The 19,682-nt window shown below is 42.9% G+C and overlaps 1 protein-coding gene across 1 annotated transcript; it reads right to left on the reverse strand.

Moving 5' to 3' along the window:
* polm (DNA polymerase mu) lies at nucleotides 1–19,557 on the reverse strand. The gene is made up of 12 exons (XM_062960977.1): nucleotides 19,429–19,557; nucleotides 17,773–17,995; nucleotides 16,237–16,423; nucleotides 15,054–15,152; nucleotides 14,334–14,504; nucleotides 12,649–12,720; nucleotides 11,422–11,542; nucleotides 6,448–6,580; nucleotides 6,183–6,285; nucleotides 4,391–4,684; nucleotides 2,051–2,134; nucleotides 1–339 (listed from the first exon to the last, which is right to left on the reverse strand). Exons 2-12 carry the CDS (start codon nucleotides 17,955–17,957, stop codon nucleotides 253–255), a joined length of 1,536 nt encoding a protein of 511 aa, XP_062817047.1. The 5' UTR covers nucleotides 17,958–17,995; nucleotides 19,429–19,557; the 3' UTR covers nucleotides 1–252.
* Nucleotides 19,558–19,682: the final 125 nt, after the last annotated feature.

Below are 19,682 nucleotides of genomic sequence, written 5' to 3' on the forward strand. Positions count from 1 at the left end.
TGTGAAAGAGTGTTTTTTTTTTAAACTTCTGTGAGCAATGCAGACACTATTGAGGAACAGCTTGCACTCTACAATCTCTGTTTCAACCAACTCATTTATGAATCAGTGGGAAAATTAATGTACTGACACCAAAAGAAGTGAATCCAAGGAATTCATGAAGAGGTGTGCACAATCCATGTCGGTGCAGCAAAGCCAGCCGTTTGTTTGAGGTAGTGAATTCAAAGGCCAAGAAGTTTCTTTTCAAAGCAAGTGTCAGGCATTTCTCTCTTCGGGGGGAATATACTCCAAATCCAAATGGTTGAAGATTTCTTCCTCAGAGGCCGCGGTCAAAAATGTTCTCTGAAAAAGATGTTCAAAACCAAAGAAAAACTAGGAACACAAGTCTCAGGGTTACCGTATATACTCGAGTATAAGCCGACCCAAATATAAGCCAAGGCACCTAATTTTACCACAAAAAAACTGGGAAAACATTGACTCCAGTATAAGCTGAGATACCAATAAAATTCCATTACTTGAGGCCTCAGTAGTTTAAATGTTTTTGAATCTTTACATCAAACTGTAATTTAAGATATGAGTGTCCAACTCTGATTAAATCATTATTTTCATCTTCTTCAATGTAAATGTGCTTATGTATCCTTTTAATAATAATAGAGTGAAATAATAAATGTAATAATAATAATAATAATAATAATAATAATAATAATAAATGCAGTAAAATAATAAATGTAATAATAAGTAAAGGTAAAGGTTTCCTCTGACGTTAAGTCCAGTCGTGTCCGACTCTGGGGGTTGGTGCTCATCTCCATTTCTAAGCCAAAGAGCCGGCATTGTCCATAGGCACCTCCAAGGTCATGTGGCCACTGGCATGACTGCATGGAGCGCCATTAACTTTCCGCCGGAGCGGTACCTATTAATCTACTCACATTTGCATGTTTTCAAACTGCTAGGTTGGCAGAAGCTGGGGCTAACAGCGGGTGCTCACTCCGCTCCCCGGATTCGAACCTGTGACCTTTTGGTGCTCAAGTTCAGCAGCTCAGTGCTTTAACACACTGTGCCACCAGGGTCCCCAAAATGTAATAATAGATTAAAATAATAAATGTATTAATAATAATAAAAATAGAGTAAAATAAATGTAAAAGTAACAATAGAGTAAAATAATAAATGTAATAATAATAATAATTAATAGAGTAAAATAATAAATGTAACAATACCAATAATAATAGAGAAAAATAATAAATATACCATATATACTTGAGTATAAGCCGACCTGAATATAAGTCCACCAGGACCCTCACCCGAGTATACGCTCATTCCGCTCCCCGGATTCGAACCTGTGACCTTTTGGTCCACAAGTTCAGCAGCTCAGCGCTTTAACACACTTCGCCACCGGAGGCCCCAACAACTCCTATAAATCATGGTGAATTCTCCCCAAATCTCTCGAGTTGCTGATCAATTCCTCTGTTTGCTGTGCTATAGAAAATACTAGGAAAGGGTTATGGGAGAGGCAGTGGGCGGGGTCATGCAAATTCCACGCCAATAGAGAGAGTAAGGAACACTGGGATGTCTGTGGTGGAGGAAAAACAGAAATCTAGGATGAAATTGTCCCTGTCTGAAAGCCTTCCCTTGGGTGGTGGGCAGCATGGTGTTTGTGGAGGACATTGGCAGGGCTCTTGGACATGTTTACGGCGCTCACTATAACCTGCAATGTCATTGGAGGGAGGGCCATTGGTGTCTATCACTATAACTTGCAATGTTATAATCATAAACCTGACCCACCTGAGAAAGGTAAAAGCAAACCCGTAAACAATGGCAGGAGGGCCATTGGTGTCTCCTGAGTAGTGGGAGCTATAGCTATTTGTGGAAGTGGGAACTTGTGTGTGTAAGTGGACAGTTAGGGTTAAGTGGACCCTAACCCTAACCCTAACCCCAGCCACACACTTACATACATATTCTCACTTTTATCATGTGTATAGATTTATAAGAACCCAGCTCCACGCCATAGGCATTCATCTGGTCCTCCTTCTGTCCTCCTCGCCCAGAAGCCACATACCTTTCCTTTGTCGTAGAGGGCATGGCTGTTGAGGGTCATCTTCTTCTCGTGCTTTGAGAAACGGCGGAGGTCTCGCTCAAAATTCTGGGGAGGAAAGAGATGGGTCTAACATGAGAGTTAAGCTCAAGCAATCCTTAAAAAGCTCCTGTGAACCTGAGCATGGATGGAGAAGTCAGCCTCAAGTTTCTCTAAGATATTAAATGTCTTTTCCTTGTCTCCCTTTCACTTCTTCTCTCTATGGCAAATTTCACGACAACAACAATAACAACAACAAGATGCTATTCAGATGGTAGTACACCCCCACTAAATTAGCAAAATTTAACAAGCAATTACCCAACAAATGCTGGAAGCGTGAGAAGGAAATAGGAACTTTTTTCCATCAGTGGTGGACTTGTAAAGAAATTAAAAGATATTGGAACAGTATTCATTCAATAACACAGAAAAATGTAAAAACCAAATTCCCTTTGGCACCAGAAATGTACTTATTGGGTATAACAACTGGAAAGAAAATAGAAGAAATTTTTTTTTTCTATTCCTTCCTTTATGGAATAGGTTTTTTCCCCTCTTTTTTTCCCCTCAAGAGGACAATGGGAAGTCTTCTCTTTTTTTTTTCCTTTTTTTCCTGCTTTCTCTCCCTTTTCATCACAATGTTTCCCCCCACTTTCACTGTAAATATTACTTATAACACAATAAAAACTATTTTAAAAAAAACAATAACAACAACAACAACATCCCACTTTCCCCTCTCAAAAGAGATTCAATATTGGATAATATCATCCATTCCTGCAGCACAGAGGGAGCAAATGTCGGAAAATAACAACAACAACAACAACAACTTGGAAAGTGTCCAACGTGTGATCCAATACAACAGCCAGCAGAGTATTTGCTGTGGACTCATCTTGTTGTGTTTCTAATAATAATAATAATAATAATAATAATAATAATAATAATAATAATAATAATAATCCAAAAATACATCACATAGTCCTAAACGCTTGGGAAGTGTTCGACTTCTGATTTTGTGATACGAAATCCAGCATATCTATCTTGTTTGCTGTGTCATACTATGTCGTTGTGTCAATAATAATAATAATAATAATAATAATAATAATAATAATAATAATGTATTTATATACCTCTCTATCTCCCCGGAGGGACTCAGGGCAGTTTCCAAAAGTGCAAAACAACATACAATAACTTAACTCAACAAATGATACATCAATTAAAACAAATTAAAACACAGCAATTTCAGTTAAAACGAGAGTCACAATCAGAGCCTTCAATCAAGCATTGTAGTAAACAGTTCTTGGAAAGGGAGAGAAACCAATGTTATTGTTGGTTGTTATTACAGTAGAATCTCACTTATCCAACCTTCGCTTATCCAACGTTCTGTATTATCCAACACAGTCTGCCTTTTAGTAGTCAATGTTTTTGTAGTCAATATTTTGGTGCTAAAATTGTAAATACTGTAATTACTACAGAACGTTACCATGTACTGAACTGCTTTTTCTATCAATTTGTTGTAAAACATGATGTTTTGGTTCTTAATTTGTAAAATCATAAAGTAATTTGATGTTTAATAGGCTTTTCCTTAATCTATCCTTATTATCCAACATTTTTGCTTATCTAATGTTCTGCCGGCCCATTTACATTGGATAAGTGAGACTCTAATGTATTATTATTATTATTATTATTATTATTATTATTATTATTATTATTATTATTATTTATTTTATTGTATGACACAGCAAACAAGATAGATATACTGGATTTCGTTTCACAAAATCACAAGTCGAACACTTCCCAAGTGTCTAGGACTGTTTGATGTACTTTCGGATGATGCGTGCAGATCCAAGTAGGGTGGCCTTTTGCAGTTGGCAGATCGTAATTTTGTCAATGCCTATTGTTTCCAAATGCCGGCTGAGATCTTTTGGCACGGCACCCAATGTGCCCATCACCACCGGGACCACCTGCACTGGTTTCTGCCAGAGTCTTTGAAGTTCAATCTTGAGGTCCTGAGAGCGGCTGAGTTTTTCCTGTTGTTTTTTGTCAATGCAACTGTCACCTGGGATGGCAACATCAATGATCCAAACCTTTTTCCTTTCCACAACTGTGATGTCTGGTGTGTTGTGTTCCAGAACTATTATTATTATTATTATTATTATTATTATTATTATTATTATTATTATTTTAAATGAATGAATTATTTATCAACTTTTGTGATAAATACTGCAACATACTCAACAGATTTGCAATAATATTTGCAATAATAAACTTGTGTCCCTCTTCAGGTTTAGGAAGACTTAAATGGAATTATTTTGGCGCTCATCTCAAACTAACCTGCGAGCCAGTCCAGCCCAGCAAAGCAAAGGGAAACTGACTGCAGGGAGTCACAACTAAGTCCACCCGGACGGCTTTCCAGGAACCAGTTGTTCCAGAAACCTGTTCTGTATTGTTCGGTCGCCGGGCTTCGGAAGCACTTCCAGGAATGCCTCCAGGGAAGCAGCCGAGGCAGAAAATGGAGAAGCATCGCTCAAAGTGATCCATGGACGTTGTGCTGTCTCTGATCTCCTGAGCTTCGTCTTCAAAGGACTGGAAAGTGTTTCTGTGGATGCTGTGATACAGCAAGAAGCCCTAGAAAGAAAGCAGAGGCATCGGTCCTTAAGAGTACAGCTGACGGTTCAAAGAGTTTTGAGTGGATGAAATAAACCTCACATTTGAACTCAAAAACACTTTTCATTTATAATGTAGGCAGGGGTTAAGATTTCTGTTTGTGGCTCTTGTATTAAGTCCCTGATCTGAGCATCTCTTGGTAAACTCAGAACAGAAACTCATGCCTCCTTGCGAAGATCTAATAACGGCTGCCACCAATTTGTAAAGATACAGCCACCAAAGACTCAGAGAGGAGACCTTTTACTTTTTTTTTCTTTCTTCCTCTTATTCACTTTAGATGGTAGCGTATGGTTTATAATATATGCGACAGAGGCTTAGATGTTGGAAGAACAATAACAAGTTTATTCAGGCACAGAGCTTAGTGGTTACAATGTTGTTTCTCACTTGGAGGTATTTTTATTAACAATTACAATACTAGAATGAGGTGAGTCAAACTCTCTAAAGTGTCACTTCTTTTACTTAAAGTAGTTAGAACTTCTTTCTCTGCTACTTTTAAACCGCAGTCACCCCTGTGATATACGATCACAGATTCTCTGTTCCTTACCAGGACACAGACTACATTAAATAAGTCACCAAACTTATTTTAAACCGACTCAAAATGAACAATTGAGTCTCCTTGATCCCCTCAACCTAGGATCAATCTTCCCTGTGCCTCCTCAGAGCACAGACTGACTTCTTTTTTAAACTCTGCACTTCTTCAACAAAACGGCAGTTGGCTCCGCCCACATCTCCATGGCAACCAGCCTCTGAGTGCTGAGATGCAATAACTGTAATACTTACCCTTTTAAAACACAAACAGACAATTAAACATAACATCTGTAAACCAAAAATTCGTACTTCATTACACTCCTCCTCCAAGGGAACCCATAGATTGAAATCAAAGGGAGAAATATTATTTCTAGGGGGGAAATGAGACATAGAAGTACAGTATTCACTTGGATCTGTTGGAGACTAGCCTGGAGGGGAAATAAAGGAGAGAATTCCAAGAGAGCAATAAAACAAGCCTTTTATTGTTATCACAGCTGATGATAAGGCAAACAGCCGTAGGCACCCACTCTAAGGGGTCTGTACTATGCAAATGGCCGTGGCAACATGTGCGTAGCAAACAAAGAATTTATATCTTGGCTTATCTAAAATTGACCAATGGCTGAGGGTCTTCCTCACCTTCCACACCTACTTGGCATAAGTGATACCTGTGATACTTGTTGATTTCAAGCTAACTTTTGGTCTTGGAACTTGGAACTTTCTGGAGAAAGGCACCAGCCCCCAAGAAGGGAGGGGCATATGTAGAGGCAAAGCTACATAGACAATAGTTTACTTATGGTCCCTACAGATCTAAAACCACAAGCTTCCCATGTGATTAATAAACCATATGAAGGCCATCCTTGCTCTCGAGATTGTTTAAACACTTTGCATGTGGCGATCTTGCGTGTCAGCTCAAACCCAGATCTTTTCTTACCTGTCTATCCATCTGGGCAATGACTTTGCCCAACAGTCCAATCTCTTGACCGTCCACGGGGTGCGTGAGGAGCAAGTCCACGTCATGGCCACTTTGCTTCCCCCTGTTGATAGAGGGAAGAGTAGGGTCATCCAAGGCCCTGGGGTTTCCATGACAAAATCTAGCAATCCCCCCGGTGACACAATTAACCAATATATCGATACACATAATAAAAGTGAAGGACCCTAGTGTGTGGGTCACAAGCCCACCTTTCAGAAGGACCCACCTTCTAAAACCACCAGTCAGGGTCACAGAGGCACCGGGCAAACACTGCTCCACCACGTCTCGCACCAATTGGCCAATGGCCTCTGCCTCGGAGAACGTCACTGGCGTACTGAGGTCCTCATAATGAAGTAGACCTGCCATGAAACGGGGAGCAAGTTGAGAGTTATTTCCGCTTATAGTTGGCCCTCCGTATCCATGCTTTCTGCACCCACGGATTCAACCATCCATGGCTGGGAAGTTCTTTATTAAAAATTCAAAAAATAAACCACATTTTTGCCATTTTATATAAAGGATGTCATTTTACTAGACCATGGTATATAATGGAACTTGAGCATTATGGATGTTGGGTATCCATGGAGGGTCCTGGAGCCAAACTCCAACAGATACCAAAGTCTCATTGTATTAATGTGTCTGCACAGCCAGTGATGGGAGAGGTTATCATAAAACAGGGATGTTGTGTGTTTTCCGGGCAGTATGGCCATGTTCCAGAAGTATTCCAGAAGGATGGGACTCAGGAAACCGCCCATCCGGGAGATAGGGCGGTATATAAATAAAGTTATTATTATTATTATTATTATTATTATTATTATTATTATTATTATTATTATTATTCTCTCTTGACGTTTCGCCCACATCTATGGCAGGCATCTTCAGAGGTTGTGAGGTATGAGGGTGCCTGCCATAGATGTGGGCGAAATGTCAGGAAAGAATACTTCTGGAACATGGCCATACTGCCCGGAAAACACACAACAACTCTGTGATCCCAGCTATGAAAGCCTTCGACAACATATCATGAAACATTTTTCCCATATGCTAAAGTCTTGGAAATAGCAACCTTCTTCAAGCCTCCACTCGTTATTTGTTATGTATATAATTCAAATTACTTACAGTATTGTATATGTATGTATTTGTATGCAGTTTTCCTTAGCTCTTTGTTGTGGGTAGGGCTGCAGACCACATGACTAGATCTGGGTTTGTTCAGGACTCAGACTCTATTTTAGAAACAATATGCTTAGAGACCTCAATGTAGGAACAGTATGCTTTCAGATGCCAGTAGAAAAAGTATGCCTTTAGAAGTCAGTCGGAACTGTGCCGAAGCCATTAGACCAGGGGTCCCCAAACTAAGGCCCGGGGGCCGGATGAGGGCCTCCAAGGTCATTTACCCGGCCCCTGTCCTAAACTTTAGACTTAGGGTTGACCTAAGTCTACCTGATCTTTGGAGGTCTCTTTGTTTACTTATGGTCTTATGAGATCATCTAGATGGTCTTTGAAGGTCTCATTGCTTAGTTACGGCCTTATGAGACCATCTAGATGGCTTTTGGAGCTCACTTTTGTTACCTATGGTCCTATGAGACCGTCTAGATGGCCTTTCCTTACTTATGGTTTTATGAAATTGTCTAGATGGCCTTTGGGGGCCCCTTTCCTTACCTATGATCTTATTAGATTGTCTAGATGAAAAGATGGCCCTTTCTTTAGCTATAGTTTTCTGATGGCCTTATGAGATCATCTAGATGGCCTTTGAGGGTCCCTTTCCTTACCTATGGTCTTATGAGACCATCTAGATGGTCTTTGGAGGTCTCTTTACTTACCTATGGTCTAGATCAGGGGTCCCCAAACTAAGGCCCTCCAAGGTGATTGACCTGGCCTCTGTCCTAAACTTTAGACTTAGGGTTGACCTAAGTCTGAAATGACTTGAAGGCACACAAAAACAATCCTAATTTTGGACTATTTCATCATCGTCCGGGCCCCCAACAGTCTGGGACTGTGAATTGGCCCTCCACTTAAAAAGTTTGAGGACCCCTGATCTACACTGTAGAAATTGATGCAGTTTGGCAGCTCTAGAAGAAATTGATTCATTCCTTCACTGACCAAGCAACATAAAAGCATGATTAATATGGTAATATTTGAAATTAATGTGATCAGGACAAAATCACAATAGTATATCTGAAACTGTCCAGACAATCAGTTTTATTTCACATAATTTATTTTAGGACTAACATTAGCATCCAGGTCTAGGCACAGATCTTTCCTAGCCTTCCTTGTCGTCGTGGGGGTCAGGGTGCGTGTTGGGTGGGTTTCTTCAAACTCCATCAATCATCTTCTCCAGCACCCTGATGAATTGGTTGCAATCGTCTGCCTCACCAATTCCTATTCAATGTCAGACTCAAACACATCTGTAGTCTGAAGTCCAAACATTTATTTTAATATCTATAATACATATTTACAAAGCACAGCAAAAGCCATCGCTCTAAGCTGGCATTCTTCTATAGCCTCTTGCCTCGGCAAGCACAGCTCCACACACACAGAGATAAGAAAGCACATTCCTCAGTACGAAGGAAGTTCCCAACCTCCAAAGCCGGAAACCATGCCTGATAGGTCATAGCAGGCTGTCAGTCAAAACTAGCCTGCTATTAACTGTTTCATTACTGAAACACACACTCTTGCCTAACAGCAGAAACACTTGATTTACATTTCATACACATACAACCATAATACAACATTCCTGCCAGTGAGATTTTGAATCGGTTTCCTTGTTGAAACACAACTAAGAGTCTTGTGACACCTTAACGATTTGCACAGTGATTTTAGCATGCTACAATAAAATGCTGCAGCAAAAACAGAGATTTGTAGCAATTTCATGGTGATATATACAATACTTTTCTTGTTCTGAGATACTTCATCATAGTCCGGGCCCCCAGCAATCTGAGGGACTGTGAACCGGCGCTCCACTTAAAAAGTTTGAGGACCCTGCATTAGACTTTCAGACCAGACAGAGACTCTATTAGACTCTCAGAACAGAGAGATGTTGTTCTTTATTTACTGTCCTGATTTTAGAGGGTTTTTAAAAAAGAGTTTTTAGATTTAGGCTAAAAAGTAAAGGTAAAGGTTTCCCCTGATGTTAAGTCCAGTTGTGTGATGACCCATGGGCAATGTAGTCCCATTCCTGGCACTATGGTGCCAGATGAAGAGGAAAACTTGGGTTTTTCACCGTTCCAGCCAGAATTGGAACTTTCCCAGCCAGATTTGGAAACCTTGCACCTGCAAGAGATTTGTCTTCCAGAAGTCTGTCAAACAAGCCCCGAGCCACAATCTCCTACGTTTTCTCGCCATGCTTTTTGTAAACAACAGAGGGGAGTTCAACAGGCGTCCCGCAGGAGTGCTAGGATAGCTGCTAAGCATTCAGCTGATTAAGCCTGCTTTCCATGGGAAACTTTAAGGAGTCATGCATCTGGACTCAGAGAATAGCTTTCGTTTCTGGTTCTCCAGGGAACTGCTCTTTGGTGGGAAAACTAGTTCCTATTTAGGTGCTTTGCCCACAAAGGGATCTTGCGGAGTCAATTCGTCAGCAACTGGAGTAGGTTGTGTGTGGACAGCGCTACTCCGCTTCTAAGCCTTCGTCTCTGTTTCCTAAGCCTACGTTCCCGTTCCAGCCTTGTTTACCTCCGCGGACCTTGCCTTGCTTCCTAGGACTCAGCCTTGTTTTCCTGGACTCTGCCTTGCCTTGTTTTCCGGATTTTGCCAAGTATTCCACGGATCTTGTTCTTGCTCCTCGTTCCTTGTTGCCTTGTATCAAGCCCCGTTTCAAGTTACTCCCTAGCCTCGCTCAAGTTCCATGGACTAAAGGACCTTGTCATCTCCCCTCACTTTGCCTGGCAAAGTGAGTGTTTCGGTTATTGGATTACAACTTTGGACCTTAATATTTCATATTGGACATAGTTTCTTGGGACTAATTTTGACCTTTCCTGAAAGGTCTAATTCTGGACTATTTCATACACTTGCTTTTATTAACTTTATATATTCCTTCAATAAAGAGATTAGATAGAATCTGGCCTCGGTGTATGGTTATTGGTGCTCTGCAGCCTGGGTCGTGACAAGTTGTGACCAACTCTGGGGGTTGTTGCTCATCTCCATTTCTAAGTTGAAGAGCCAGCGTTGTCCGTAGACACCTCCAAGGTCATGTGGCCAGCATGACTGCATGAAGCTCCGTTAGGTTCAAGCTACCAGTATTAAAAAACTCTAAAATCAGGACAGTAAACAAAGAGCAACATTTCATACACATACAACCATAATACAACATTCCTGCCAGTGAGATTTTGAATCGGTTTCCTTGTTGAAACACAACTAAGAGTCTTGTGACACCTTAACGATTTGCACAGTGATTTTAGCATGCTACAATAAAATGCTGCAGCAAAAACAGAGATTTGTAGCAATTTCATGGTGATATATACAATACTTTTCTTGTTCTGAGATACTTCATCATAGTCCGGGCCCCCAGCAATCTGAGGGACTGTGAACCGGCGCTCCACTTAAAAAGTTTGAGGACCCTGCATTAGACTTTCAGACCAGACAGAGACTCTATGAGACTCTCAGAACAGAGAGATGCTTTGGACTTTGGACTGTTCTGGAATACAACTCCGACTCTACCAGACATGGCTACTCCTTGTTACCCTTTGCACCAGGACTGCAGAAGCGAGAAAGCTAGGAGACAAGACGAGCCAACAGATCAGCAAGGCTGGCCGCTCCTCTCTTTGATCCGTTTCTATTTTAGGGTGTCGTGCTAAGAAGACTAACAATGTCCAGGTGCATTACGGCATTACAGCCCTGTTTAAACCAGGTCATGACAGCAAACGTACCTCGCTAAGATCCCGTGCTCAGGTTTCCTTCTTTTCCTCTCCTGGTCTTCCAGGTGTTTTGGACTTCAACTCCCACCATTCCTAACAGCCTCAGGCCCCTTCCTTTTCCCTCTCAGCCGCTTAAGCGGCTGAGAGGGAAAAGGAAAGGGCCTGAGGCTGTTAGGAATGGTGGGAGTTGAAGTCCAAAACACCAGGAGGACCCAAGTTTGCCCATGCCTGTGATAACCTCAACCCATCACTTTCCTAGCAAGGCCACTTCAGCCACATCCAAGGTCTGTTTTCTCATCTACCCAGCATTTGAACCCGCCTCCCATGGCTCTTCCCTGCGGATTAGCACTGACCGGCCTGCTGCTCCTTGCTGAGCTTGGTGTGATGTGCCTGCAGGTCAGCCAACGTCCTCAGCCCTTCCTGATGCCACCGGCTGGCAGTCTTCACTCCAACGCCAAAGATCTTTGTGAAAAGCTGCGGGAGCAAAAGCCGGGCATTATAACACCATGAGCTTAGCAGGCATCCCTTCCAGAGACTGGGAGCAATCCTAGCAGAAGATTACTGTGGGTTTTCCAAGCTGTATGCGTCATGCTCCAGAAGCATTCTCTCCTGACATTACGCCCACATCTACGGCAGGCATCCTCAGAGGTTGTGAGGTCTGTTGAAAACAAGACAAGTGAAGTTTATATATCCGTGGACTAATGTACAAGGTGGCAGAAATTTTTTTTTTGTCTGTTTCAGGCAAGTGTGAATGTTGCAACTGGCCACCTTGATTAGCATTGAACGGCCTTGCAGCTTCAAAGCCTGGCTGCTTCCTGTCTGGTGGGATCTTTTGTTGGGAGATGTTCACTGGCCCTTGTTTTTTTTCCTGTCTGGAATTTTGCTGATTTTTATTTATTTATTAAATTATTATTAATATACAGTAGAGTCTCACTAATCCAAGCCTCGCTTATCCAAGCCTCTGGATAATCCAAGCCATTTTTGTAGTCAATGTTTCCAATATATCATGATATTTTGGTGCTAAATTCGTAAATACAGTAATTACAACATAACATTACTGCGTATTGAACTACTTTTTCTGTCAAATTTGTTGTATAACATGAAGTTTTGGTGCTTAATTTGTAAAATCATAACCTAATTTGATGTTTAATAGGCTTTTTCTCAATCAGTCCTTATTATCTAAGATATTCGCTTATCCAAGCTTCTGCCGGCCTTTAGCTTGGATTAGTGAGACTCTACTGTATATAATAATTAAGTACAATTAAGTTGAAATTCTCCACATACTTGTGGATTTCAATGGAGGCAACCTGGCTTTGAAGCTGCAAGGCTATTCAATGTTAATCAAGGTGGTCAATTGCAACATTATTCCACAGATATACAAATTCCACTTGCTTAGTTTCCAGCAGACCTCACAACCTCTGAGGATGCCTGCCATAGATGTGGCAGAAACATCAGGAGAGAATGCTTATGGAGCATGGTCATACAGCCCGGAAAACTCACCCCAACCTGCATTCTCAATCTTCATTTGGCAACTAAACCCCGATTGCCCAAGTTGCCTACACCAGCTTTGCCATCTGCACCTTCATAGTTTGATATCGCTCAGATTGTCGGATCTTCTCCACCTCTGAAGACACACCATCTTCCAAGATCTCCTGCTCGAAACAGAAAAAAAATCAATCAACATAGACCAGAAAACGTGATAGTGCTCACCCATCTATTGACATCAGTGTCCCATATACAGCTAAAGCCCTCCTGGAAGAACCCAAAACAAACCTCTATTTATCTTTAAAGATGTAGGGTGTCCCTGAAGCAACTGTCAAACAGCTCTTAATATCTATCTTTCTATCTATCTATCTATCTATCTATCTATCTATCTATCTATCTATCTATACGTATATATAAAAATGTAATGTACATTTGTAGGACTGAGTAAACAACAAAACCACTGAACCAAATCACACCAAATTTGGCCACAAAAGACATAGTCATCCAATCTATGTCTTTCAAACAAAAAACCTGGAAAATAAAGTCCAACTTAGAGAACGAGGAAGAGCCGTTTTCAACCCTGGTTACTGGTCAGAAGGGTAGGCTCTGCCTCCTTTAAGCCCCGCCCACTTAATCTCCTAGCAACCCCCTCGGCCACAATGGTGCTGGGGTACAAGCCAGGGTTCAGGCTTTTAAGATTGCAAGGCTATTCACTGCTATTCCAACCTTGTTGGGCTTCAAATTCCAACCCTGTTGGGCTTCAGAAAAGCCCTAAAAACATGGTTGTGTACCCAGGCTTTTAATCAATAAATGGTGAAGATGACACGGACTGAACTATGGACAAAGCATGAGGAAGAACGGATCTGATTTTATGTTTGGAATGTATGTTTTTAATTCATAATGTATTTTAATAGTTTTAATTGTTTTATGTGCTGTTTTATATTGGTTTGTGTGGGCATCTAATTATTGCCACTGTTGTAAGCTGCCCTGAGTCCCTTTGGGTGAGACGGGCGGGATATAAATGTGAGAAATAAATAAATATTCCACCTGGCCAACAAAGCATTCCCATAAGCCACAGCAATGCGTGGCCGGGCACAGCTAGTGTGTGTGTGTGTGTGTGTGTGTGTGTGTATATATATACAGTAGAGTCTCACTTATCCAACATAAATGGGCTGGCAGAATGTTGGATAAGCGAATATGTTGGATAATAAGGAGGCATTAAGGAAAAGCCTATTAAACATCAAATTAGGTTATGATTTTACAAATGAAGCACCAAAACATCATGTTAGACAACAAATTTGGCATAAAAAGTAGTTCAATACGCAGTAATGCTATGTAGTAATTACTGTATTTATGAATTTAGCACCAAAATATCACGATATATTGAAAACATTGACTCCAAAAATGCGTTGGATAATCCAGAATGTTGGATAAGTGAGACTCTACTGTACATACACACACACACACATACATGTATATACTTAATGTTTAGATAACAGCATTGGACTATGACTCTAGAGACCAGAGTTCAATCTCCCAAATGGCCATGGAAACCCATTGACTGACCTTAGACAAGTATGTGATAGTACAGTTATGGGCATGGGCCAGTAGGTTGTTAGGAATTGTGGGAGTCGTAGTCCAAAACACCTGGAGGGCTGAAGTTTTCCCATGCATTACTCTGGGGTGGGCAAAGGGCATAGATCTATTTTAAATTGGTAGCCAATGTGGGGCTGAGAGAAGTCGCAATGGATGTGACCCTAGTAGCCCGTCTTTCTGTTACCTGGATGACTCTCCTCGAATGTTCTCCGATGCAAGGAAGAGACTTCAAATCCTGAATTTTCCTGACAGTCCAAGGTAAGGACTTGAGTACAGAGGCAGCCCTGGAAAAGGCCAGGCTGCGCCCTTCACTGCCCCAGAAGTGGGCCTCTTCTGCGAGGATCTCCAGAGCTTCCTGAGAGAAGGAAATAAATAAATATAAGTCCTTAAAGGACATTTTCATCAACCCAGGGTTGAACACTCGTACGACAGCTTTGCCCACTTAGCATTTGAACTTCAGAAAAACCGCATCTGGGTACTCCCGCAAGCAATCTTTAGGAACACATGGAATTTGTATGTTTTATGTCCTCCAGAATCAAGCAGGAAAGATGACCACAAGCCATGTTGGCTGGAAGACTATGAGAGACACAGGTGCATCTACTCATATGTGCACTGTGCGCATCGGCTTCAATGATTCAACCACTATAAACAAGGGCTTGCTGCAATGTCTGAACTCACAAAGAGAAAGGCAGAAATGGGAATGCAAAGTATTATGGATTTGGGCATGGTGCAATTCATAGCTTACAACGAACGCTATGTTTAATACAAACAAGAGCATTCCACAAAACACAGCATCCTCCAGCCAGCATGGCCAAGCCTCTGGTTCTCTGGTTCTTTGCCTCCTTTTACTCCATTGCTAACCTCAACCTACTTCAACCACTGAATCAGAGGTTAGACAAATTACTGTAAGCATTTGATGGTTGTGCTCCAGTGGAGTCCGACGTTGGCAAGCATAGGCCGACACCTGGCATTGGCCCTCGAGCTCCTTCGCATGGGCAGCCACCTGAGAAAGACAGAAAGCGGAACAGATTTGCAAGATCTATAGGCTGCTCTGGGTCTTACGCTCAAGAAGCAGACAAAAACAGTTCTAAAACCTTACATTAAATTATAAACTATTATTATTATACCCTCTCCAACCCCCTGCTACACAGGAAGACACAATCAAGGCACTCCCAGCAGATGGCCATCCAGCTCTGCTTAAAAGACATAATATTTATTTATTTATTTATTTGCTACATTTATATCCCGCTCTTCTCACTCCGAAGGGGACTCAGAGCAGCTTACAAATCAAATGAACATACAATATATTATTAGCATAGCACAATATAAGCATTACATTACTATATTGTACTATATCATTCTATGGTAAGATTACATTTAATATACACTATATAATAAATATTATATTGTATTATTAGTATAATATTGTATTACATTATAATATTATTATCAATATTATACGTATATACAATATATTATATATTGATACATTATTATAAATTATAATAATATATAGGTAAAGGTAAAGGTTTTCCCCTGACGTTAAGTCCAGTCGTGACCGACTCTGGGGGTTGGTGCTCATCTCCATTTCTAAGCCGAAGAGCTGGCATTGTCCGTAGACACCTCCAAGGTCATGTGGCTGGCATGACTGCATGGAGCACTGTTACCTTCCCGCCGGAGTGGTACCTATTGATCTACTCACATTGGCATGTTTTCGAACTGCTAGGTTGGCAGGAGCTGGAGCTAACAGCGGCCGCTCCCGCTGCTCCCGGGGCTTGAACCTGGGACCTTTCGGTCTGCAAGTTCAGCAGCTCAGCGCTTTAACACACTTCGCCATCGGGGCTCCTTATAATATATATATATATATAATTAATAATATATAATATCCCACAAGCACCTCTTTCCACTCTCTACAGCAGTGGTTCTCAACTTGTGGGCCCCTAAAAGAAAACAGATACTATCATAAATGGAATGATCAACCATTTTCTCTCCTCTCTTGACATTAGTTCTTCTTGAAAATAATTTCTTCCCCTTGCCTGATGGTAGAGCCGGCTCTGTTTTGAACACCGGACAGTCTCCTTTCTTACCTGCAGCCGGTGCCTGGGTTCGATCTCCACGGGTCGCCCTGCACTCATGCTCTCTGTGAACCAGCTGAGATCTAGCAGCGCCACGCCATGCCCGACAGCTTCCATGCAAGGGCTCGACTTCCGCTTCAACCACTCGACCACCTCGCCACCCGAGTTGCCCTCCGACACAACGTGGGTCACTCTCTCACTGGACAGCATCATCGTTTGTTCAGGGAGGCGAGAGAGAACAAGAGAAAGGCCCATTATACAGCTGCCCCTCAATGTATGTGGTTTGCAGATATCTATTTTTGCTCTGGGGTGCTGAAAAATCCATTTTCTTTCAGCCCGTTTCTCTACTCTAGAGGAGAGGTGCTCGGCTGCAGGCAGGCGCACACACTTTTTGGGCCTACACGCCACAAGCAAGTTCTGTTTCTTACTCTAGAGAAGGCGCTTGGCTGCAGGCACTGGCACGTGCCTTAAGGAAGCTTCTCTTACCTGTTTTTCTAGAGGAGAGGCGCTCGGCTGCAGGCAGGCTGCACGCCACACGCACACACTCTCCAAGGCAAGGAGGTAAGTTCTGTTTCTTACTCTAGAGGAGGTGCTCAGCTGTGGGCAGCACTTTCTGGGCCTGCACACCACAGACACACCCTCCAAGGCCAGGAGGCAACAGGCAAGTTCTGTTTCTTATTCTAGAGGAGGCGCATGGCTGCAGGCACTGGCGCACACTTCAAGCAGACTTTTTACCTGTTTCTCTACTCTAGAGGAGAGGCGCTCAGCTACAGGCAGGCTGCATGCCACACACGCACTCTCCAAGGCAAGGAGGCAAATTCTATTCTAGAGGAGGCGCATGGCTGCAGGCACTGGCGCACACTTCAAGCAGACTTTTTACCTGTTTCTCTACTTTAGAGGAGAGGCGCTCAGCTACAGGCAGGCTGCATGCCACACACGCACTCTCCAAGGCAAGGAGGCAAATTCTATTCTAGAGGAGGTGCATGGCTGCAGGCACTGGCGCACACTTCAAGCAGACTTTTTACCTGTTTCTCTACTCTAGAGGAGAGGCGCTCAGCTGCAGGCAGGTTGCACGCCACACACGCACTCTCCAAGGTAAGGAGGTAAGTTCTGTTTCTTATTCTAGAGGAGGCGCATGGCTGCAGGCACTGGCGCACACTTCAAGCAGACTTTTTACCTGTTTCTCTACTCTAGAGGAGAGGCGCTCAGCTGCAGGCAGGTTGCACGCCACACACGCACTCTCCAAGGTAAGGAGGTAAGTTCTGTTTCTTATTCTAGAGGAGGCACATGGCTGCAGGCACTGGCGCACACTTCAAGCAGACTTTTTACCTGTTTCTCTACTCTAGAGGAGAGGCGCCCAGCTGCAGGCAGGCTGCACACCACACACGCACTCTCCAAGGCAAGTAGGTAAGTTCTGTTTCTTACTCTAGAAGAGGCTACAGTTCTCAAAATGCCCCGATTCCAGCATTCTGAGAGCGATAGACTCAAAAGGTATCGCGTCAATCCTCTGCCTGACACCCGCCATAACCCGGCTGGGCTCCTTTTTACCTGCTGGCCTCCTCCACGCAGAAGCCCTTGCGTTGGGCCAAAGTGGCGAGGAAAGCCTTGCGGCTGAGGCCCATCTTCTTCTCTACCAGGCAGAGGACCACTCCGGGGAAGCGCACACAGCACTCTGGGTCGGCTGGAAGGCTGACGGGCGGCTGGCGTTTTTTCTTCACCGGAAGCTGGGCCATCCTTGGCTCCACGGAACAAAACGCCTCTCCTTTTCCCTCTGCCAGAAACACAGTAAAACAATGTCTTATTTATGACATTTATTCAGTGGTGGATAGGCCAGTACAATAGCCCCCCCATTGAACATATGTTAAAACCACCCTAAATAATAATAATACACACACACATATATATAATATACAAATAAATAATAAAATAATGGAGCCCATGATGGTGCAGTGAGTTAAACCACTGAGTTGCAGAACTTGCGGACCAAAAGGCTGGCAGTTCAACTCCAGGTAGTGGGGTGAGCTCCCGCTGTTAGCCCCAGCTCCTGCCAACCTAGCAGTTCGAAAACACGCAAATGTGAGTAGATCAATAGGTACCGCTCCAGCAGGAAAGTAATGGCACTCCATGCAGTCATGACCTAGGAGGTGTCTACGGACAGCGCCGGCTCTTTCGCTTAGAAATGGAGATGAGCGCCAACCCCCAGAGTTGGACATGACTAGACCTAATGTCAGGAGAAAACTTTTATTTTTACGTAGCTGCATCTGGATGCACCCTAAGTGTGTGGGGTTCCCACCATAGAGCAGGTGTGGTCAAACGTTTGCACAAGATTTCTCTAACTTAAAATGATACATTTTAATATATTGGGTTTATGGTTCCTGTCCCCTTGATCAGGTCATGTAAGTGTTATTATTTCTATAATTGTATTTTTACTTTGCTTAATAATATGTTATTATGTTTGTTGTGTAATGTTTGTGTTGTTTTTATGATTGGAAACTGCCCTGAGTCCCATCCGGGAGATGGGGGCCAGGCTGTGGCGCAGGCTGTTGAGCAGCTGCAATAAATCACTCTGACCATGAGGTCATGAGTTCGAGGCCAGCCCGTGGCAGGGTGAGCACCCGTCAATTAAAAATAAAAAATAGCCCCTGCTCGTTGCTGACCTAGCAACCCGAAAGATAGTTGAATCTATCAAGTAGGAATTAAGGTACCACTTATAAAGTGGGGAGGCAAATTTAACTAATGTATGACATTGGAATGAGGAAGTTCCGTCAGAGTGGATGATGAAGCAGCTGCTCCCCCATGTGGCCAGAATCGAACATCCCCTCAGGAGAAGGTTAAATTGCCTCTGCGTCTGTCTGTCTCGGTCTCGGTTTGATGTGTTTATGGGCATTGAATGTTTGCCCTATATGTATGTAATGTGATCCGCCCTGAGTCCCCTTCAGGGTGAGAAGGGCGGAATATAAATACTGTAAATAAATAAATAAATAAATAAAAATAAAGTTTTATTATTATTATTATTATTATTAAACGTTGGCCCTGCAGGTGTTTTGGACTTGAATGGTGGGAGTTGAAGTCCAAAACACCTGGAGGGCCGAGGTTTGCCCATACCTGTCCTAGAAGCCCCCTAAAACACTTCTGGCACTAAGCATTTCCCTTGCAAAAGCTGCCTTCCCATCCCGAGGATAGAATCCACCTTCCGGGACTTACCAGCAACAGCCTTCCGCCGGCCTTAGGAATGGACCTCGGCCTGGCCCCGCCCCTTATGTAGATGAGGGGCGCCGAGGGGGCGGGGTTTATGTGGTGAGGCCCCGCCCCTTCTAGGTCCCTTTCCCCCCCCCAACAGAAATGAAAGTGAAAGCTCTTTTTTGCAACTTGTGCAAAGTGAGGCTGGGGGGCAAAGCCCACGTTCCGGGCCTGGCCTCCTCCCGCGTGGCTGGGCTTCCTTTGGGCCGGAGCAAAAG

Source organism: Anolis carolinensis, unplaced genomic scaffold, assembly GCF_035594765.1.
Source record: "Anolis carolinensis isolate JA03-04 unplaced genomic scaffold, rAnoCar3.1.pri scaffold_8, whole genome shotgun sequence".
Classification (NCBI taxonomy): domain Eukaryota; kingdom Metazoa; phylum Chordata; class Lepidosauria; order Squamata; family Dactyloidae; genus Anolis; species Anolis carolinensis.

Coding starts and splice junctions, on each gene's coding strand:
- polm (XM_062960977.1), bottom strand. CDS start 17,957: ATGGCCCAGCTTCCGGTGAAGAAAAAACGCCAGCCGCCCGTCAGCCTT. Junction 6,581..11,421: donor CAGCAAGGAGCAGCAGGCCG/GTCAGTGCTAAT, acceptor GTTTCATGGCAG/GTCTACTTCATTATGAGGAC. Junction 4,685..6,182: donor TTGCCCAGATGGATAGACAG/GTAAGAAAAGAT, acceptor CTTTCTTTCTAG/GGCTTCTTGCTGTATCACAG.